Raw genomic sequence first — 23,515 nt, 5'->3', positions numbered from 1 at the left:
TTTCATTTTACACATTCACAGATCGTAGTTGTTTCTGTATTTCTGCACATACCATCTACACTATAAATTTTTCGTCTGGACAAAATGGTAGGCTGAGCCCAGTAGCGACAGAGATAAAACATCAGCTAAAAGAGAAATAACAATTACCTTCAGTAAGAAGTACTTTTTTTCTAATGTTTTATACAGGCAGTGGAAAAAGAGGGGAGTCATTTGCCTTCCCCACATTACCAACAGTACTGGAATAACGGAAAACACGCCAGCAGACGCCACAGTCGAAATGTTCATGTGGGCCCACAATGTGGTGAGCGGGAGCATGCAGCAGTGGAAGGAGGTAAAATCATTAAACTTGTGCTTTTCTGGCTTCACTTGACTTATCATATTTTTGGGGTAACCTGGAAAAGGCAAGCCTGATCCATCCAGATTGCTTCCAAGTCAGATATCCTATAGAAAGGGCTAAACAGTCAGAAGATGTTTCACCGATTTCAAAAATATGCTTCATCATAGAAGACAATGGCCTCTGGCTTTTTGACTTGTTCTCTTTGAGGATACAGAGGGATGATTCATGACACGATTTCCTCAGAGCTCGAGAAGCTAAATGATGTCTTTGTACTGATTTCTTAACATGCAGCTCACATTGGGCTATCACACTTCCTCACCACATCGAAAATATTGGATTTTGCAAGAACATAAGCGTTTCACAACTCCTTTTGCATTTAATCGGACGAAACATTTCTGGAATGAACAAATAGAAAGTGATGGGCAGGGCGTGTAATCTAAAAATGTGTGTCGTATAGTCATCCAAACTATCCAATGCCAACACTGCAATTAATCTCCCATACTCAACTCAGCTTCATTTATAGAGCAGAGGTTTACATATGCAGTACTGTACATACATTTTCAATGAATGATTGATTTAAAATTTGTTTAACTCATTTATACTACATCCATTTGGGAAAAAAAAACTAATCTAGGAATGACCTGGCCCATTTGTACGTTTTAAAAAGCACACGTAGCCCTTGAGCACCCCCCACCTCCTTTTCAGATACTATACAGTACAAGAAGTCTTGTTCACTTCCCATTGTCTGCCTTGTGATTGACAGGCCGTCCAGGGTTGCTCAACGGCAGCTGGGATGGGCTCCACATCTCCGTAACGTCCACAATCCATTTGCTGCTGATAAGGGATGAAAGGTGAATAACACAATGCCCGAGGTGAAATTCTGCCAGCATAAAAATGTTCCTTCCTTTAAAAAGTAACCAACTCAAATAGCTTCGTGTTGACTTCGCTAAGTTACATTGCCACGAGTTACACTTCTAGGGTATGATGACTTCATGTGGAGTGTTCGCACAAAATGAGAAACTTACTCAAGTTCACATTCTTTAGCATCCAACAGTAAGCCAAAGAAAGCAGGGAATGCTCAGTGTGATTGCGCCAGTCTACTGCCCATCTATCCCCCATATTCCATGCACAAATTTTGCCAGCAGAGGGTGCTCGAACTCAAATATTGACCTAGCTGGAAGTTTAGCGTCTCGAAATGAGGGTCCGTTTTTACTTGTTTTTATGGTATACTGCATAAATGACACGAAGCGCGTTTCGATGTGACAAGGGTTGGCTTTGTTTAAGTGTCTTGAGCTTAGACACACTACATACGTGCCCATTATTTGCACAACCAGAGCCTGAAGGCAAGTATGCAACAAAGAGCACAGGCTTCTTTCTCCCCATCTTACCTTGTAGATCAACGTTTTTCTAGGCTACTAGTTTTCTCTCTACCATTAGTGGTACACAAAAGAATGACGGCCTATCTACAGTTCGGTTGTGTACGACTTTTAAGGGGGAAGTTTGACGTTTCATGAAAAAAAAAAAATCACTGCCATATTTGTTAAATCAGTCAGTACAACCTGATAGTAGTACATTCGTAAAATAATCTTGAAAAAAATAATAAATCAGCCTTTCTGCCGCTATCTTGCACCTCAAATGAGATTTTCGAGAAACCAGTACACCAAGAAAAAAAACAACCAATCAGATGCAGGAGATGGGACGTACACTTTCTCCTTTCCTGTGGCTCATCATTTAAATAACCCTCATCACATTTGGCTTACTTGCACACTTGCAGATTTTCCCACACACGTTTTTCGGACTGGTCCCCCCAAAGTGTTCTGATTATTAAAAGAGGAGCTAGCACAGTATGAACATAATATAGCTTTATTAATGGTGAGAAACACGTCATTAAGACTTACATTTTGTTTGAGCCCACAGACTCAAATAGTCTAGTTTGGTCTACAAAAAAAAAAAAAAAAGCAATGCTTTCCAGTCAGTGTGGATTACAATACCGCAGATAAGCACAACACAAAAAGCTTGCTTCAATGTTTCCCTTGTTACATTGCAAACACTACAGTCCACGCACACCACTTTAGAAAAGTCACCGGTACAACTTACTGTTTTTGAACCTTGTGATTTTGAATGTTAGCCGGGTTAAACCTGAGTATTACACTGTAAATATGTACAGTCATGTTAATGGGCACACCTCTCGTCCTGACATTCTGCATAACAAGTCTGTCCGTCTGGGAGGATGCTGGCATCAAGTGTCATCGGTACACAAGAAGTGTGAAGGTATGTTTGGACCACTAATCATAATGTGTACAGTTTAAAAAAAACAAAACAAAACCCCAACAACTTTGGTTTTCATCTCACCCATTAACATGCTATTATTCAACACACAACTTCAAAATAGCGCAAGTCCAATTTTCATAGGGCACCAGCTGAAAGTACGTACAAACCGGCCACCGACAGTAAAAGTATTCATTTACACTACTTCAATATCATATTGCAGTGGTCAAAGTAACAACAAATAGCACACATCTGCTTGTCAACATTGTTTAGTCATTCAAACCCCTGCCAAACATTCCACTAAATTTCAGTTTGAAGAGAAAAAAAAAAATAACATTAACATGAAACATCAAAACACAAATGATTCAAAACTGGCACTGTGCTCTCATTTCATAGTTTTTAGTCAAAGTAGCCTTTAAAGTAGATTAGTTTGGTGCTGAACAATCTCAGTGTTAAATCATTGTTAATTTTTTTAAACACCCAAATATGCAAAGTTTATACAAGGCAAAATGAACAAATCAAGAGAAAATAAGCACAGGTTACAACATTCATGTGAACTGAAGTAATGTTTTACATTTACACATTAAATCCTATCCACAGGAACACGCAGGTATGTACAGTGAGGGCGTGATGCTTAGTGCGGCACAGTTTTGTCTTGCTGTGCACTTGACCTAGCACATCAAAGTCCCAGGAAATTAACTACTGTACCCAATAAAAGATAGTACATACCTATGGGCTACTCCCAGTGACACACAGTGTCACAAAACATTAGGCATTTTTCTTTCCCCTTTATTTCAATAAAACTCTTTTCATAATATACATTTGATATTTAGTTTACATTCAAGGTAGAGATACAATTTGTATCAACAAGTAAAAGTCAATTCTGGACATTTGTGGCTTGTTTGCGGCACTTACAAAAGAAGGGGTGCGGGGGCATTGAACTACGACGAGAAAAGTTTTTTCGCAAAGCTGGATTGTTGGATAGGGTTTTCTCTTAAGACTTTTTTGGGGCTCTTAAGTGCAGCCTAGAACAACTTAGAAAGCAATGTAATTGAATATGGACAAACTTGTGGATCCCATTTCCGACAAGTCATTCAAAATTACCGAAGTGCATCGTGACAAAAATCAGCATGTCAGAATATGTCACTTCTTTTGAGATAATGAGTCTAAAATGTTTTTTTTTTTAATGTGTGTAGTTCAAATTCCCAAAATGACCAATCAGGGTTTGTGTACATTCATGTACTGATTTGATGTCTATTTATGTATAGAACATTTCCTCAAATAGTGGCCTCTGGTGGAAAACGCTGTGCCCAAATTAATCACGTGGAACATTTTAAAAATTACATTTGACATCACACCTCTTATAGATGTGTCATTCTATTTTTTTTTTCAAGTGTGTGTTTGGGGGTGGGGGGGATTCTTGACGATGTATTTTGTAGTAATTTATTAAGTACATTATTTGTTGAAAATGATAAAACACATCTGACCATGGCACCCTCTGTAATTGAGTACAAAATGCATCCCAGGCTACTATATGAGGAAATATGCTAATTTAGTTAAAACTGCAATCAGACCTTGCAGGATAGAACACAATAATTCCACTTTCACTTGAGTGATGTTGTGGCTTGGGATGAACTGTGTCGTCTTAAAATTATCAGTGCAATTAACTCAGTGTTCTTTCAGTCACCGAAACAGTAATGATAGCGGTTGTTTTGTTTTTTTCTTCCCTTCGCACCAAGAACATTTTTGGGGAACCCATGACAATATAACTAGCTGGGAATGGGGCGGGGTGGCACGCAAACGTTGAGCCAAATGCCAGAAACAACGGTGACGGCAGCCTTGCAATCTGACTGTTTCATATGAAGAAACATTTAGGCAGTTTGTTTTCACCTTCTCATGAACAGACAGCTGGCCTCAAGTGGCCTTGTGTGTTTTCATGAAAAATAAAACAAAGTCAGCAAAGCCCAAAAAAATCTTTTGGGCTATACACATTCACTTTTTTTTTCTTCTCTTTTTGGATGTTTATACACATTCGTTTTATCGACCATTAGAGAGAAATCTATCTATTTGTTGAAGAATCACCATTGAGAAAAATAATCTAGCTCACATCAATTCCCAATTAAGGAGTAATACCACTTAATGTCGAAAATCTGTGTGGCCCTTTGTCATCGTGTACTTTTGTTAGAGATGTCACTTGCATCCCCCTTTTTTTTTTTTTTTAAGAACGGTTCGATGCTCACTCAGGTGATCATAGAGATTCAGTGAAGTGGCATTTCCCTTTCGATGCATTCCGAGCAACACCTTGCATTTGGGCTGGCTTTATACGATACCTGTGATGTTTTTCAGCAGTGGCACCTCAAAGTTCAAAATTCCCTAATTGTCGTCCATTTTCACAAGATGGAAAAGAATTTTCCTGAAAAATATACAAACTACAGTACATTTACACCACATCAGTGAGATCAGCATTACGAGGCCCACACTTGTGGCTTCACGATTGCGATAAACACATCCGCATCATGTAAAGCCACCCAAATGACCCAGTCTTAAACAACTCAAGGTGCATACTTCAGAGATATCTGTACAAAGTTTTACAAGGCAGTTTTTCCACACTGCAACTTTCTATACATGTACAAGTTTTCACAAAATAGATCGCTATTAGAAGAGAAGAGACACTTGCCAGCAGTAAGCACTGTTTTTTTTTTTTTGGCCAGTGAAGGTGAAAAAGTGAAAGCATCCTGAGAGCAATGTGCTGCAAGGCACAGCCAAACTGTATTTGAGCCATCCACTCTCACGATAAAAGTCAAACATCATACTAAACATGCTTTCTTGCATTCATGTCAGTTGTTTTCCCCCCCCCAAAAATACAACAATAAACCCCTCCGTTATAACAACCTTGCAGGCCTAATACTCGTGGATAGATTTTTAATCTATCCAGCTAAATATCAGAAGAAAACTGTGCAAACTCTTGACGGTAAACATTTTTTTTTTTTGCAGTAATGTTTTTACTGTAGATGCATCTTGATCGTCCCAATTCAAACAATTTTATTGTCATCTCAGTGTCATAACGTTCGCTGCATCTAATTTACCGTGGATGCATGAGCAACTTTGCAGCTTTTGCTAAAAAAATGTATTTGCACTGACTGACTCTTAAAAGTAAATTGTAAGCGGGCTTGGAAATACCTCAAAAAATGTTCTTCAAGCCAAAGCCCACTAGAAATAAAAGCCGTCTCACCTTCTTATGTGTCTCAGTCCATTTAAGTGCATGGAAAAGTAGTCTTTGATACAAATGAGCAACAAACAGCTCTACTGACAACCTGAAGTAGTTCAGAGGAGCGTTCTTTTTTTTTTTGTTTTTTTTTTTTGGTTAAGAAAATCATATACTATATGTAGCCTGGGAATAAATTAAATCGAGAAAAACAACAAGTGATATTGTGAAAACATTGTATTTGTGATGGGTCACTGGTAGGTATGAAACACCCAAATTTAAGAGTACTTCTTAATTTATACTAGAGAAATAGAGGTAACTAAAAAAAAAAATCAGAACGCTGTCTAAAAGCCTAAGATATATCGTAAGCGCTACATATATATTATAAACTATTTTCACAACAAATCTGACAAAAATATACAAGGCAGTTGGAAATGAGAAATAATTCCAATTACGTGAAGCAAAATGTAATGTGAAGTCAGAATAATGATCATTTTTCTCTTTTTTTTGGCATTATTTAGCAGCTTATAAATGACTGAAATAATGGCTTTTGTTTGATTTTCTTTTTTTTAAATGTACATAGATATAGACACGTGCACCTGTATACAAGACAAATCTCTTTTTGGCTTGCTTTGTGCACTGTCAAATTCTACCAAAATAGTAGCTTTGTGAGATTGAGAAAATAGATCTCTTTCCATACTGAGATAGTGCTTTAGGTTTGAAAGTAGGAGGCTTCAATGCCAAAGACGTTCATTGAAGGAGAGACTAAAGCGTGAGGTCACTCAGATATAAGGCCATTAAATATCACTTCATGCTTGGAGGTATGAGTGTACCTCCCTCTTACTCGTTTTTGAAAGAAATGCACAAAAAAGGAAAAAAAATCACCATTTTTTTTTACAGTAGAGGCAAAGCTCAAGAAAGTTATTGATAGTTGCACTGCACCACAAACATTTGTGATGCCTTTCACAGCACATCCACATGACCTGAACAAGAACGTCTTAAAAGCTATGTGGCTAAAACCAAGTATATTTTTGATTAAATGAACCCAAATGCTGAAAAGCAGCAACTCGCGGTGATGTTTCTGGTTTATATTGAAAGCAAGTGGGACAAAGTTTGGCATTGGTTAACCTCATTTCTTGAAATTGGATGGTTAACCAATTGGTCTGACAAATTTTTGATAAAAGCTAATCAAGATACATTGTAAGTGAAAAAAGAAATCCTTATTTGATATTTTTGAAAGGAAATTCCGCTCCTGGTCAGGTATGATAAATGCGTTATGAAACACATACAGTAAAGTTTCCTTTTACAATTGCACCACACTTCTTATAAATGTATAGCCTTCTGTGTGCGAAACATCTTTAAGTTGCACTAAAAAAAAAATGTCAGACAAACTTTATCTATGTTGTTGACTTAATGCCATCTTGCTGATGAAAATCCAGAGAGCTGGGTTTTGTACCAGAGACATTAAAAAAAAAAAAAAAAAAACTCCTGAGGGCAAATGTTGCACATTTGGCAACATTTAGCAAGTGCCTGTGTTTGCAACCAAAACACTCAAATCTATTTTCAAAATTTCCACCTTATTTTTTTTTTTTACCTTTTTGCCCTCAGTGACAAGACCTCAAATTTGTAACAATGACAGCCGCCAGTTGTTGGGGGTCTGTCAAATGAGGGTTCTTCTCCATCACCGAATGGACTACATAAGCAGGAAAAATGTTGCAAAGGTTCCGATATGTTTGATACTGGTGCTCTGGGATGACATACCGTTCAGGGTGTTCCGTTGCGGGTGGGGCCTCCCACGGCGAGTTCCAAATTTGCTCCATTTTGTCAGGCATGCTGCGGACCATGACTCGCTCGCAACACGGCATCAGGCTGTTGCTCAGCGGATACGAGTGATAGCCGTAAGACTCGTTCCCGCAGGGCAGAGGGTCCCAGCTCGCATGCTGCTCGCGGCACAGCGGCGGTCGCCTCTGTCTCATTGGGTTGCTGTCGTACAGCCTGGAATCGGATATGCTGTCCATGCGAGTCATGCCGAGGGACCGCGTCGGCTGCGATGACAGCGGCGGGAGGACGTTTTGAGCCACGGGGTAGTCTCCGGGGCAGCTCGACCTGGCCCCCACTGCGACGTGCTGGATGTGCGGGGCTAGATGAGGTGCGGGCTGCTTACATGGACCCTGCTTGGGCTCCTCCGGCCCGTAACTCTGCACCCGGGTGAGCGCTTCGTGTCGAAAGCCGTGGGGGAAAGTCTGCATTCTCCCTGTTGCCGGGGACTGCTGCTGGCCCTTCATGCTCTCCTCCAGGCTCCCGTCCACAGAGCTCGGGTACATGTCGCCGTAGGAGGAGAACGAATCGCTGTTGGAGTGGCTGAGGCAGGACTCGGGGCAGTGGCTGCGAGTTCTCAGGCACACCGCGTGCTCGTGCTCCATGCTACAGAAACTGTCGACGTTGTGCATACTGCTCATGCTCATGTTTGAAAAGTCACTGTGCAGTGAATAATAGCCGTGGTCGCTGACCGAGTCATACTTTGGGAACTGGTCGCCATATGTAACAGAAGCGCCGTGACTGTTGGTGACCAAAATGGGAGGGTACTGTACACTAGACATGTGCTCGAGCGAACTATGTGAGAACTGCAAAGAACCTGGCACCGGGCTGCTAGCGGATCGCGTGTTCAAGGCCCCGGCTGCGTGGCTCTTGGCGGGCTGCATGGTGGGCACGCTGAGAGCAGTCACAAGGGAAGGCACTGAATTTGTCTCAGACTTCCTCACAACGGACAGGCTTTCGGGGGACTCGCATGCCACCGAGCGTATACTCGGGTCGGACTGGCGTTTGGGCGCCACGCGTTTGACTTCAGAGTTGCTGTCCCTGTTCACAAGTGCCGGGCCGGTGCCGCATTTCGCTAAGGCCCCTTCGCTCATTGTCTTCACTGCAGACAGTTTTGCAAAGGCCCGCAATTCATCGGCCACCGACCGCAGCGGTTGGTTGACACGCTCCGGATGATAGTATTTGCACTTGTGTCCATATGTGCATTTTTTGCCTTTTCAAGGAAAGAACAAATCAATTTAGCAATATTGAAGAACTTCAACAACAACAACAACAAAAGTAACTGACTCACTCACCATAGGGGCAAGGTTGTTTTTTATGCTCTGGGACAACAGGACGCTTGCGAAGGAAATTTTCCAAGCTAGGACCATGTCTTCCCAGTGGGTCATCGGGTGGCATAAACCTGAAGACATGAAAATGTTTCAAGAATTAATGTGATCACTAGGATGTCAGTAGTACATTTGCCAATATCAACAAAAATAGTCAAGGCTGTGATCTTCAGATTTATTTTAAGAGCACCATTTGAGGCCGTAATTTCTGGTGTAGCATCACTGTGCGAGTATATACTAACTTCTCCAATTATATGATTTAGACGAAAGCGTGTTCATGGTGCCTTACTTGTCATTGACGAATGAATACATTAGGAGACGTTCCTCGATGAACTTCTTCCACTCTGGTTTTTCATTTTGCAAGTCTCTGTAGTTGTCATTTGACACAATAATTCCATCAGAATCATAAGCCAGCTTCACTATGAAGCGATCATCATAGCACACCACCCGTCTGCCTTGGACTCTCCGAGATGGGGTGAAAACCAGGATCTTCTCTTTTTCGAGCTTGCGTAATATTTCTTGATCTGTGAGGGGAAACACGGTTTTAGCTGGCTACGGATGCACCGAAACACTGCCTGGGCACACATATAAAATAGCAGGATACCTTTAGCACTTTGTACTTTTCCTAGCGGTTTTGAAGACTGCTGACAACTGACGTGCATGACATATCAGGCAACTTTTAGCAGCTAATCTTAAACGTCCACATTTATTGTTACAATGGCCATGAATGCGGTATTACGTGCACCGACAATACATGTTGCAACGGTCGAAAAATGTCTTTGCTACCTGTAATGAGAGCATCGGGCCTTGACTGTTCCTTTCTCCAGGCTGGGACAAACACAGTAATGTCTTTGTGCCCCTTTTCGAGGAACCATTCGACAGCCAGTTGGATACCACGGCAAGAGAAAACCTCTTTGTTTCCATGGCTGAAAAACAAAGATGCGGTCGGTCAACTGCCATGAGATAGAAACCATATGAAAACTAGTTTTTCAATAGTTTTAGCCCCCTCGTGCTACTTTGAACACATTTAAAGTTAGTCAAAGTTGTTTGCATCTTACCTCATTGCCACATTGGACCCATCAATGACAATAGGCCTGAGGTTGTCGTATGGGTCCACAGATTCCTCTTCCACCGACACCTCAGGACTAACGGTCTCTTTAGCGCACGGTGGAAGTGAGAGCGACGCGGCTGCAGTGCTGCAAGGTTGACTTTCAGGCTCCACTTTGTTTCCCAGCCTTACGAGCTCAGCAAGAATGTCATTAATGAGAGCGGCGGCCCCCAGTTTATTGAGCACCATCTCCACCTGCTCTCCAGAGTAGCCCAGCTTCAACGCAAAGTCCATTTTTGTCTGGTACTCCCTTTCACTGGCCGCTTTGATCGCTGGCCCCGCGCTGGTCTCATCCTCACGGGAATCTTGCACCGTGCTACTCTGGGAAAAACTGGGCTGGTCGAGGCACGGGGAACGACACAGCTGCCGATGGGGCTTCGCCACCGCCAAGGGCTCCCACTTCTGACAGCCGCTGTTGTTCACCTGAGCCTTCTGGCGCTGCTGCTCCTCAGCGTCACTTTCTGAGCTGCTGCCGTCCCCTGGCTGATCGGTGGCATGCTGGTCCCTGCTCGAGTCAATGTTCTCCTCCCTGCATGGGTGCTTTTCCATTTTGAGCCTCTCCGACGCAGAACATACTGTCACGTTTGCCTCAACACTTCGGATTTACGCCCCATGCTTCTTCCTCACCTCAGCTGCAAGCGGGGAATCTCATTCATCGCTGGACTGTTCACACTCCTTTTGTTGGACTGAAGGATTACACTCTTCCCTGTGTGAACTCTTTAAATCTGTAGGAGAGCACAAAAAAAAAGAATATTTGTTATGCAGTGGGACTTAGATTTTTCAAGATCACTAGTCCCCCTCTCTTCGTGGGTGATAGCATAAAACGTCCAGCTTCTGACACTCCCCAGTTTGTTTATAATTGCCTATAGATGCGATGGCCTGTTTTATCGAAGCTCATCCTCTCACTTCAACATCATCCGTTTGCACAAAGAGTGTACCAAAGCAATACTTTTCTACGAGACAAGACTTTTTCAGTAAAGAGTTTTAAAGCAAATAACAGAATATTATTTTTTTAAATTGTAATTAAAAAAAAAAAAAAATCACATACTCATAATGCTCTTGTCATGAAAATGGTTTTGTTCCCATAAAATAATAGAATTTATACAACACAAGGTAACTTTAGACTTGCACGGCTCCTAAGAATGATGAAAGTTTAACATAAGAAATTTCCCTGTTCATTCAAAAGGTTTTACGATACCTTGGAACTTCATCTTCATATTTCAATCATTTCATATGGGAAAAATGACTGAATAATCAAAACAGAATGGATAGTCTTGGCCCTTTGAGGTTCTACTGTACAGTAAAAAGGGTCATGCCATTGAAATCTTTGGAACTTGACCCCAAAAATCGAATTACTGTAACACAACCAAGATGCTTGTTCACGCCGTGGATTCAATATGCACCAATGTTGCATTAATGAACATGTTTCCCTTGTCGTTGGTATGCAGCGAGAATATTACCAATGGACCAAATGACGAAAGCATGAATATTCAGAAAGCGACGACGCCACCATTCTGCATCTGATCTGTTTGGAAGCCACACAAAGCTGTTATCATTCCATTTCTTTTTTCAATTTAAGTAATGTTTTGTGAACATTACATCATACACTCCAACAATAAGTACAAAATCAGCCAACCAGTATCACGATTCGCCCCGAAAGAAAGAGAATAATGAAACCGACTCCAAATATCTAAGTGACTTCCCTCTTCCTTCAGTCTATTGCTTTTTAAATAATACAAAAAGAGCAGGCCCGGTCTGCTAATGTGCTGCAGAACAGCCCTCGCCTCGACGCACAAAAGCAACATTGAAGGCAGACACGCATGAGTGCATAGAACCTGAGACAGTGTGGGCTGATCAGCGCATCGGTGTGCTGCCAGCCCTCTGAGAGTGAACATTGCTTGGCAACTAATCTGTGATGGGCAACGAGAGCACATCTTACAGAATCAAATATGTTTTGTTACAGAATGAAAATCCAAATATCTTCGTAACGAGCCCGTTAAGGTGGAGAGCAGATACAAGACTGCCAGATTCAAGAGGCGCAGCCCATGATGTGTGTTGCCTAGCAACGCAGCCGTGTCATCAGCTAACTCCTTTTTACAAGTCACGACTAAAGCAAACACAGCTCATCGTCTCTCTTCAGGCGGCCAGTAAATGCACAACACTTACAGATACACTCCTCTTTGCACTGCGACTCTTGAGGCAGCATATTCCCCAATTAAAAATGGACTTTACTCCACAGTCCTTTGTCTCAACCAACCATTGCAGTAGACCATAATCTAAATTAAATAAGATGTTCAGCAGCAGTAAATCGAAACCTATTCCAGATCATGCAGAAGGCAGTTAAGTTTATACGATTTCCATTTCTTTCAAGATGGCATCATTCCAGTTTTTCCGGTCAACTTAAATGTAAATTGTAAATACACATCTATTAAGTGCATGGCATTCTCATAAAAGACAAGAAGGGTCCCTGTAAAGTTTTGTAATGAGGGTAAAATCATCCAATAATGATTTTTCTTTAGCAACATGGGGTTTCATTTGGTGGTTTGTTTGCCATTGACTGGGATCAGAAATTTACATAAAGGTGTTGACCTGTGTCTGGGTACAAAATACAAAGTCAAGTCAATCTGATGCAGCCAATGCATACATTGATAGTCTGTTAGAGTCGCTGATGAATTTAAGCACATTTCTGAGACACCATAACCTCTCTACTACTAAGTAGTGCAACTGGAGTGTCAACTTTGTGACAACACACAAGCTGACACAGTCCACTGATGGTCTTCTCCGGTGAGATGATTATATGATTCTAAGTTTAATGGAGCACAGTAATCTAATCATTTACCTTTCTGATTCACAAGTTTATATTTTACAAGGCAAGAGATACATCTGTTTATGCACGTGTAGTTCTGTTACATGGCAACAAGTGAAGAGGACCTTGAAGAGGTCCTTGAGGCCATCCTGTATCTTGTCTATATTTGCAATCACTCCCTATCCACTATAGAGTGAATTTGATATTTTGTCGTACAGTTTGAATAAATAGTGAATACAGGTTATCCGCTATACTGTATACTGTAGTGGCCTCAATGTATCCTAAAATGCATCTTGAAAAGTTGTGAACTGATGGTCACTCGAAAAGCAAAGCAGTGGAAACTATCATCCAAATGTTCCCAAAGTCATTTGTTTGTATTGTTTTGTAGAAAGTACATGGCACTCAAAACGTACAATAATTCAATATTTGTTAAATATTTCATCCAGAAGGTCCATCAGGTGACGCTGATGTACATCACAATTATGTGGAAGCAATGGCACAATTAACTTGTTGCCCAAGTAGTGTTCAAAAACAATTTTTCATTTGACTGATGAGAGAACTTTATAGTCCACTATATAAAAATCCCTACACAATGATTAGAGTGTAGGGAATGACGGAATGATTCTGAACAGGGCCATTATGTATTATCAATTTTGGTGATTTATTGCCGCACTAGTTTGACATCTTGAAATTAAGAGCCTTTCAAACTATTTTGCAATAAGTTCAACATTTGGCAGCAATTCAAGAATAAGTTAACCAGCTCTGTATCAAAAACTAACTTGGTGCACAACTGGAAATTATAGCCACAATGTGTGTACTCTTAAATTAATATTTCTGACAGTCGATCACAACTTACCAAGTCATCATCCAATCACATTATGTTCTCTTCAACTTTGCAATAACGCTGACTAAATTACTGCGTGACTAATTTGTGCGAAAATGTGTGTAGATTCACATTCACATTTCCAGCCATAATGACGGACATTTGTTGATTTGGCAAAGCAATACAAGCATGATATAAAGTTCTAGGTTGCACTTAATGACACACTTACCCGATATAAATAAACTAGTAATATAAAGAATTTCAATGAGTCACGGCTTGTACTTTAAATAGAAACTTCGGTTACTTTGATTGAACTCATTTTCAAACGTGTTACGATTAAATGCACGTCAATATCAACGTTGTATCATGTCATCCCTAACAAGAACATCGCGCCTCTAAATGAATGGTGACCAACACAACACCGCAGGAGAGCAAATATTTAAAACTGAACAGATTGTTTTCAGCGCTATTCCATGGGATGTCAAATTTGCGACGTTTGCCCACAAGTAATTAATTGTTCAAACATCATTTAGGCCCCGGGTTAGCACAGGCTTACCAAGGTGCTCTGTGGTTACTTAGCCAGCTGGAGTCAACATGTTAGCCACATCCACTAACCAGGTTAGCTTCTTAGCTACGTCTGGTTTGGTTAATGGCTAAAAAGTAGCACGGTGGGGATCCAACGAGGATTTTATGGTTTAACTGTAAACCGTAACAGGCAATCGGTATCTATAACTGCAGATTAAAGAAAGAAAACATACCAGCCAATGAATAGCTCCAGATGCTAACTTTGACATACGCTTGCGAGCGTGTGTTAGCTTTTAGCTGACGCGCGCGTGCTAACATTTTCTTATAACTTGAGATAAAGTGAAATTAAAAATCTTACACTGCGGCGAAGTTGCGGCGACACGACGGGCTCGTGCGTGTGCTGAGAGCGCACGGAAATCGGGGCGAGCGTTGCCATGCAGCGAGAGCAGTCTCACCATGTTGCTGTCATCCTCCTCGCCCGCTCCGCGGATGTTTGGCTGCCATTGGCGCTGCTGTGCTGTCGCAGTTTGCTCAAGGTTGCTCGATCACGAGAGGATGCTCGCTGATGACACCTCAGCGCACTCCTTCCACGTTTAAGCATCGCCAAAACGCACTGTGCTTGTAGAGGAGCACGATGAAGTTTTGCAACTTAAATTGTGATGCACAAAGCATTTGTTTTTACAGTGCAGTACTATTACCGCTGCACTACATTTGTGGGCAGTGTTACATGCAATGTACATTCCGTACTAATCGGCCGCCAAATTAGGTATACTGGAACATCCATTTAATTCAGTGTTTGCCGACCTCCTCTGAGCCAAGGCACACGTTTTAACATTAGAAGAGTCTCACGGCACACCGCCGGACAAGATTCACAAAAAGGACACAGTGAACCCGCTGCATATTCTGTTTGGCATTTGATAAATTGTCTGTTTTGCTCATGGTGAAGCCATAAAAATGTTTTGGCACCATTTGTTTTGCTCATGGCAAAGCAATAAAATTGTTTTGGCACCATCTTAGTGCTGAGGCGAGTTGAGGATCTTCATTTAGACAAAAGGAGTTCTTTGCCGCTCTGTTTTGGCATCTGTAGACAACTAGAGTACAGTATAAAACTTTTTAGAGAGGTCATTGATTACTCACTCAGGTTTGCACTATTCGTGTCAGGACTTGGCCCCTATCACCGATAAATTCACAAACATTTGTAAAAAAAGGTATGGAATGATAAGTCACAAGCATCGATAACCAAAAGCCTGTCTCTGTGTCAGGATTGCACATACTTCTTTGACTGCAATTACTGCACTATTTGCCTATTTTAGGGTGTCATACTTTTCAGACAATCTAAGTGAAATTGGATAATTTTTTTCCAGCGCACCAAATGATCTTTCACGGCAAACTAATGAGTGTTAACTAAGGCTCAGGATCCAGGATGCTGGTTATACTTAATGGAGCAGACAATTTATTGTCACAGAGCTTTTCTATGTTGTATTTGGTGCTGTAATTTTGCACCTTTTGGAGCAGTTTCTCATATAGTTGTCCGTCTTTCTGTCAAGTTCATATGTAAACATAATTACCTAAAGTAAAAAGCTACATTTGGGGATAAATACCCAGGCTTTATCCATATGAATTTCATTGTCTATAGGTGGTTATGTAAAACTTGAATCACTCTTCTAGTCAAGAGTGCACTTAAAAGAAAAAAAAAATGAGTGGGCCAGCAGACAGGAATATACCTGAACAGGAAAATGACAAATGTAAATTCAGGCAAGTCTTTTTTTTTTGTTTGTTTACTTTAAGGCAGTGCTCAAATTGACAAAACAGATTTTCCAAAATAACAGATAAAACTGAAGCCATATTGACAAGTTTTAACAGCATTTTCAGTACAGTCCTACAAGGTACAAATGGCTGAAATATAAATACAAAACATTCCATGACATTTGTTTATGACACGAGTAAAAACAAGTCACCCAATCAACGAAACGTGGAATTCACATGATATGAACATGAGGCAGGGATTTCTATTCAAACCACATTCCTTCTAATGCAAAAAAATGTGCATAAATTGTGCCAGTATTCTGCTTTTGCACTGCACAGGCAGTGAAGCAGCATTCCACTCATGTGCTACACAAATAAACCAGCTTTATCCTGCCATACTATCTACACTAATGGTAGTTGAATGTGCAAGGACTATGACTCCACCTTTACAATTTCAATACCACAATCGAAACTAACAACACTTTCTGTACTGCAAACCAAACGACTACATTCTTGTGACAATAGTCACAAAAGTGTTGCAAACCAAACGACTACATTCTTGTGACGATAGTCACAAAGTGTTCTCTTTAAAAATCCCTTGACCTTGAAATGAGGTGAACCAAAACAGAAAAAAAACAACTATGAATTTAAGAAAGCTGCACTGTAGTACAGAAGCAAATGTGATCAAGTAAGAGATTTAAGAGGCAACTGGTGTTTGATGCAAACCAGGCTGATGAGGAGCCTTCAGATAAAGCCCAGCAACAGATGAAACCTGGATATAAGGGAAACATGAGATTGTTTTGTAAAACATGCTTGGTGGTGCCACGATGTCGGCTGTCTTAATTCAACATAACTGAGTTTCGACTCCAATTTCAGTTTTTGTGAAGTAAATTTCAAATGAATTGTTCAAGTAAGCCATAATTAATCACAAAGAGTAACAATGGTTTTTCAATCTTTTTCATTGTCCTGCCAACCGTATTATTGGGAGCCTTTCAATTTCAAGGTCATTTTGGGAAGTTTGTTGCTGGCTGCGGGGTTTGTCGCATCGATGTGCGGGTCTTCCGTCGGCACACCCGCCCTCCGAGGACTTCCGAAATGAGACATTCTATCCATATTCACTGTTTGTCCGCTTTGACCAAACTGCATATACGACTGCCAATCGGCAGCGGTTTTGCGAAACGTATCCTCATCTGAACCGTATGATGTGTCTATTCCTGAATAAACAAAGGTGCTATGAGGTAAACAAGAATCTGACGGCAAGGGGAGGTGGCACGGCCGACTGTAAAGCTCTGCGTCTGGTGACATAACATCACAAGACATTGGCACATCAGAGTGAAGGTGGGCTTCACCGTCAGGTAAGCCCGCGCTGAATGAATCAGAAAATATGTTTCTCAACAGTTCCAGTGATGTCCTCATCAGTCAAAGGAAAGCTTAAAGCCATTTCTGACCGACTTTGCCACGGTACGGCCATAGCGCTGCCACCATATGTCACCTCTGATGAGGACATCAGTACATTCTTTTGACAATACAGTCAAATTCCTCTACAACAAAATCATGTTTGCAGCAAGAAATTTTTCACAATAGGGGAGTTTTCACTGTAGCAAATTTGATCTCAGATGTCAACACACACACACACACACACACACACACACACACACACACACACACACACAAACGTAAGTGTACACGCACACACAAATGTATGTGTACTCTATTTTTATTCCAATGGTGCATAAGTATGAGCACACACTTATTTGACACTTCATGTAGTCAGTGTAGAAAGAAAAAAAAGGAAAGAAATTGCAAAATTTACGATCAGCTTTCACTTTCACCAATTTCTTGGATAATGTCTTATTTTGCTTCCTCCGTCTTTCATTTTGATCACTTTTACCCTCTCTTCCAGCGTCAGAGCGCTTCTTGTCTTAGCTGCTTGACATCCAAAGGTCCGTTTTGTAGCCATTTTAGCAATGCAACGTTCATGCTTGCGTCTGAATTTAACAATAACAAATACTTCCTGGACCTGGTGGCTTTTCTTTCCACTATCTCACTGTCTCTAACTCGACCTCCCCTCGATCGCCACCCAAGACAGTGTTGCTCAGCTGATGTCAGGCAATGAACTTTTAAAGCCAGCCATGGGACGCTTCCAAGTCCTCGATGGCCATAGTTAGCGCGGTGGAACTCGCCTTCTCTCTAATTAGCGCTCCAGTTAGCGTAAGGTTTTTAGCATGATAACAAGTAAAGCATTCCAGGAAACGTTCGTTTATTTGACTGTCCGTCGAGCCACAAGCAATTTACTCGGAGCAGCTAATCGGATGCATTCCACTCTATTTTCCACGGATCTAGCTACAGTATCTACACACATAGATCGTGAGGTCCCTCTTGGCCAATCGGAGGCCACGATGATGCTCGGTAAGCCAATGGCAGAGCAGCTATGAGTATGTTGCGTTCAGGAAACTCGGAGCTGTGAACGAAATAAAAATCGTTCACTGTTCCAGTAAAACTCATGTTATTAGACTCACATGTCGCCGTTTTGTATCCAATTAGAGTAAATAGCGGCGCGGACAGCGTTATTCCGTAGTATCGAGCGGGACTTGCTTGCGTTTGCGCCACTGCGTGCTTCTGTATGGCTTCCGGGTAGTGGAAATTCTGGTGTTATGAATTGATCGTTAATGTAACATCGTAGTCGAAATTTTAATGCATAGGTTTTTAGTCCGCGTGAAGGAATTTCCTTTTGAAAGAACTCCGTAGATGGGAATATTTACTGTAAACCAGTGTGGTGGTTGCTGTTGCCGTTTCTGAACGAAGCAGTAGAGGTCGCTGTTGGATTAGACTTCGTTGTAGTTAATCTCTTCGCGAGGCAAGAGCAGAGAAAAAGATTTCGTATCACGCAACAGGGGTTTTTTTCATTGTATGGGGGGCAGGAGAGTGGGAATGGTGTTAATGCATGAAGATTTTTTCACACTAGGGGTATTTTCGCCCATGTAGGTTTCGTTGTAGAGGAGTTTCACTGTATGCTGAAGGATGACTCTCAGGGTCTCCTTCAGCTTTAGGACAGCAAAGGGTAGCAGCTCTGCTCTCTCTGCATGCACTCTGCAACTGAAGGCTTTCCGTGTCCAGAGACCGACTCCTCCTGTCTAGGGACAAGGGATTGGACATGGACTGGCTTAGTCTTGTAAGGCCAAGGTGCCGTGGAAGACTGGCGATGGCCCACGTGTTACTGATCAGACTCTGCTCATACAGATCTAACATTTGATAGTCGCATTCAGCAAATGCATCTTTTTGGAGGTAGCTGTCTTCAAATTCCTGATAGGGTGACGAAATGTCCTCCTCCAGCTCCATGTGAATCTGCTCCTCGTATTCCCCCTCGTTATGCGTGTCCACTACATCGAACGTGACGATGGTGGGTAAGGCCTCCATATTTGGAGTGAAGGTGGTGCTCGTCTCCAAGACGTCCACGCTCGCGTTGTGCAAGTTGCACAGCAGCTGAGAGTTTTTCTCATAGTTTACAAGCGCCTGGGAGAAACAAACGGTGTGGCTTTCATCCAAACAACTGTTACAATCCGGAGAATGGGAACCGACATTTCCGAACGGCAGTGCTACAGGTTTGTTTTCCTCTGGATGTAGCTCTTTGGGATCACATAACGTTTTAAAATCTGGGTCAGATGGATTTGCAAATGACAAGTTGCTGTGCCTCGTCTTACAGTCAACATTTATAGTAGTTGGGGAAGCGAGCTCAGTTCCCTTTTCATTCAATTCACCTGCCTCCAAATTCTTGCTAAGCGCTGCCTGTGATTTTGAATTGAAATTACAGTTCTTCTTCCAGTCAATTTCTTGCGGAGATACTGTATTTCGTGTCAACTTGAAGGGCTTGCATGCGCTTTGCACCTCAATAAAATCCTGCACTTTATACTGGTCGGCACTTGGTAGTCGTTTCATCTCAGAGAAAACAGAATCGGGGACATCCATTTGCTCAGTCTGTTTGGTACTTGGCAGTCTGGGTTTGCTTTCATGATGTGGACTGACAAGACTCTCATCAGTCGCAAACAGTTCATAGAGGGCATCCCCGCTGTAACTGTCTCTGGGTAATCTGTTTGTCTGTCTTAGCCGGTCTGTTCTGTCCTGTCCTTCATCTGGACCCGGGGTAGTAGAATCATAGTAGCCCTCATCACTATTGGGAACCGATTCTTGATGCTCACTTTGGGGTGTCAACACATCAGCTGAAGTGTTCGAGGTGCTGGCTTGCTGTTCGCTGTCCATATTGTGCGATGGAATTATGCTGCCAGTCACATCCATGTAGTCCTGGTTGCAAGGACAGTGAAGTTCCTCAGATGCATTATTTTCCCAGAAATCGTGGAGACACGGTTCGTCGAAATCTTCAGGGGAGGCCATTTCTTCACCGCCGCCCTGGAATGTGAGAAAGCAGGAGGCCCGCTTTCCTCCATTTCTACTTCTTTCTCCAGAAACTGGCGTCTCTGTGATGCTGTCAACCTCTTGATCCGCAATTATGTCCCCGCAACCAGTGAGTGAATCGAAGCTCTTAAGTGAAGCGACCTCACCGTAAATCATGTTCAGTTGATCAGATGAGCCAGCCGGTGTTTCGGACTTCAGTGTAGGATCAGGCATCATGTCAAGTAGCAGACAAGGCTCACTCTGTCCTCTCCCGCTCTCCTTGTATTCGCTGGAAACCACAGCCATCAAATTTATTTCATCTATTTGATCAAGACATGCTTGAGTATCACACTCAATCGGAGTGTTTTCTTGGTCACAACTCTTCTCTAAGGTTACGACTTCAGTGATGTTACATTCAGGTGCCAGTGAACTATCACACATAGCATTTGCAAAATCAGGCACATCCGGTTCAGATTCCAGGCACTGTGTGACATATTGGTCAGGGTTGCTCTGGACAGGAGGCATTGCTTTAGGGCAGTGAGGAGAGGACATTGCAATCATTTCCGTTTTATCTGAGCCATTCCTATGGTTTTTGTGATGTTTAAAACTACTAAAAAAACTTTTCAAACCCCGTTTCTGTCTAGTGAGGGACTGAGATTTCTGTTCATTGGGGAAACTACATTCATTACAATGCAGGTTTTCAGTGCAGTCACTCTGGTTGAGGCACTCGAAGTCCCCAGTGGAGGTGGATGCACCCCTCGGGCTGTCATCGTGACTTATTTGGCTTAGTCCATCATGAGTTTTGCTTTTGTAGATTCCCTTCTTAGAAGTCCACTTGCTCTGGTTTTTACTTCTTCCTCCGAAAAAGCTCGGTAAGAGACACATGCTTTTGCGAACTCCAAAGAATGTAAGCGCAGTCCTAAATTTTCCAGATTTTGGAGCTTTCTCGATTGAAGTTGCTTTGTCTGGAAGATGCTCTTCTGCAACGTCAGGACGGCCACATTTAGGAAGGGATCCCGAAATTGTCTCCAAGTCCCCGGTGTCACTTGGGAGCTTTTCAACGTCACGAGAAGCCATTGCCAGCTTGTTTACAAAATCATGACTTTCTGAGGTTGTTTTAGCTGAATGTCGACACCCAGCAGTGTGGTTCACGTGTGTCGCTTCTTCATCCATACATCAGGAGCCCTACAGTGAAAGATATGGAACCATTAATGTGGTGTTTTCATATCAAAATTACTGAAGTGAAATTTGGATAACTATGGCCTTGAGCAAGTTTTTATTATTTGAACTCTTTTCATCAACTACACTAAAAAAAAAATAAAATAAAATAATAACCTTGGCTTGCCAGGTATGATCATCATCGCCGACAATTAAGTGTATTAGTTTCAGTGTTCATCAAGAGCAAGACAGTGGTGTTATTCCTATTTTTTTTTTTATGATTTAATATTATTGTGAGGCACTGTAAGATGTGGTTTGAACATCATTAGCACTGGGCTTGAATATGCATTCATCCATTTTCCTTACAGCTTTTCCTCATTATGGTAGCAGATAGCTGGAGCCTATCCACGAAAACTAATAACTCAATTAAAATGTATTGCATATTTAGTAATTAGAAGAAGAAATACAGTATGTGCTAAGTAGGCCTCTAATTCAATTGGAAATAAGACTAAAATAAATCAGCAGTTTCCTGGGAAAACCTGATTTGTCGTGCTTTAAAACGCATGTCACTCACAATCCCCTCTAAACGTATTGGACAGCAAGGTCAATTTCTTTTTGTTGTAAACTAAGGACATTTGTGTTTCAGATCAATAAATGAATATGAAAAAAAGTTGAGGAATCCAGTTTTTATTTAAACAAAGAAATCAGCAACCTCGTAAAGTGAATGGGTTGAAGGCTTGATGCAGTTATTGCAATTAAGGCCAATGCCACCAAATATAAAAAATATTCACTTAAAATTTTAAATGTAAATACCATGAAATAAAAGCTGGACTTGTCTTCACTTTTCAAAAACAACAAACGAATTTACCTTGCCATTCCAATACTTTAGGAGGGGGCTGTATATCTGTATTATTTTGACAGACAATATTAATCAATGGATTGTAGCAGGGATGAACAAAATAGAACTACGGTAATGTACCTGCACGGAAGAATGACAAATGTCGCCCATAAAGTAGAACACTGTTAGAATGAATAGAGAAAATAAAAGCACATTAAATAATGCAACAGGCTGCTAAAGTCACATTGCACAGAGAAGCATGGCTAAATATGTTATTGCAAAGATGTGCTGACACGGTCAATTCTATCCTAGCGTTTAGGGAATGACAAACTGCTTTACATTAAACATGTATTGTGAGATAATTGGGAAAGTCTGTAAACAAACTTACCTGCTGCAGCCAAAATCTCCCATCACGTACCCCAACGCAAGGTCTCCGGCATCACGAACTTTATTTTAATTTCTCGCTTCAAGCGTTCTCATCATAGATTAGACGTTAAAGCCCAAAACGCATTGACTTGCTTTGCGCTAACGCAACCTTTCGCTAGCACCTGCAGCCTGCTAACAGGCTAAAATCCGTCACCGGCGTGTAAATTCCACGGTTCGTGACGACAATCCCGCCGATTGGGGAAAAGATTGTGCAAAAAAGCAGGGGTGTTGTGACTGTGATCAAGCGGCCTATTGCGTGCCGATTTAACTTGAGACGTTCAGCAAAGACGCCAACGTTAAAGGCTACAACAACAAGTCCTCTGAGTCCAGTCGGCGCATGTTAGTGACGCAACACGTGTGAACAACTGTTCTTCAGCCTGGGCAGTGAGTGCATAGAAATGGAGCAGTGGTTCTCAGGAATTCCCTACTGTCGCAAAGTCGCGAACCACTTGTTTGGATGTTAAGAACAATAAATAACATGTTTTTTCAAAATACTTCACTGTATATAATTTTTAAAAATGACGATGCATACATGGTCAAAGTGCGTTTCCCAACACATAATAAAGTGAGCATGTTAAATTCGTTATTGCTTTGGCTCAATCTGAAGACCCCAGGCGAGCCAGTTTAAATGCAGAGGTGGCAAAAGCATTCTGCAAATACAGTCCCTTCCCAAAGTATTGGAAGGTCAAAATCACTTCCTTTGTTTTGTTTTCTGTTTCAGATCAAAATATGAATATGAG

At 41.6% G+C, this 23,515-nt stretch overlaps 2 protein-coding genes and 1 long non-coding RNA gene across 7 annotated transcripts; 1 reads left to right on the top strand and 2 right to left on the bottom strand.

Annotated features, from left to right (window-relative positions):
- Positions 1 to 39: 39 nt before the first annotated feature.
- zc3h12b (zinc finger CCCH-type containing 12B) lies at positions 40 to 14,985 on the bottom strand. 5 transcript variants are annotated; one of them, XM_019864026.1, is made up of 7 exons: positions 14,577 to 14,985; positions 10,015 to 10,789; positions 9,743 to 9,882; positions 9,246 to 9,480; positions 8,924 to 9,030; positions 7,572 to 8,841; positions 40 to 1,171 (listed from the first exon to the last, which is right to left on the bottom strand). In XM_019864026.1, exons 2-7 carry the CDS (start codon positions 10,611 to 10,613, stop codon positions 1,069 to 1,071), a joined length of 2,454 nt encoding a protein of 817 aa, XP_019719585.1. In that variant the 5' UTR covers positions 10,614 to 10,789; positions 14,577 to 14,985; the 3' UTR covers positions 40 to 1,068. The 5 variants fall into 5 exon arrangements, with proteins under 5 accessions (XP_019719585.1, XP_019719586.1, XP_019719581.1 ...); XM_019864027.1 differs by having other exon boundaries at positions 40 to 1,168; XM_019864022.1 differs by lacking the exon at positions 40 to 1,171 and having other exon boundaries at positions 2,185 to 8,841; positions 14,577 to 14,981.
- Positions 245 to 17,267, top strand: LOC109512373 (uncharacterized). Its single transcript, XR_002167513.1, has 3 exons — positions 245 to 331; positions 1,101 to 1,188; positions 17,193 to 17,267. It is a non-coding gene; the product is annotated as an uncharacterized LOC109512373 (long non-coding RNA).
- Positions 15,969 to 23,238, bottom strand: LOC109512368 (APC membrane recruitment protein 1-like). Its single transcript, XM_019864021.1, has 3 exons — positions 22,738 to 23,238; positions 18,977 to 21,538; positions 15,969 to 17,492 (listed from the first exon to the last, which is right to left on the bottom strand). The coding sequence occupies exons 2-3, from the start codon at positions 21,524 to 21,526 to the stop codon at positions 17,340 to 17,342; spliced, it is 2,703 nt and encodes a 900-aa protein (XP_019719580.1). The 5' UTR covers positions 21,527 to 21,538; positions 22,738 to 23,238; the 3' UTR covers positions 15,969 to 17,339.
- Positions 23,239 to 23,515: the final 277 nt, after the last annotated feature.

This window comes from Hippocampus comes, unplaced genomic scaffold, assembly GCF_001891065.2.
Source record: "Hippocampus comes isolate QL1 unplaced genomic scaffold, H_comes_QL1_v1.1 scaffold57, whole genome shotgun sequence".
Classification (NCBI taxonomy): Eukaryota; Metazoa; Chordata; class Actinopteri; order Syngnathiformes; family Syngnathidae; genus Hippocampus; species Hippocampus comes.
This window is presented reverse-complemented; position numbering and strand designations above follow the sequence as displayed.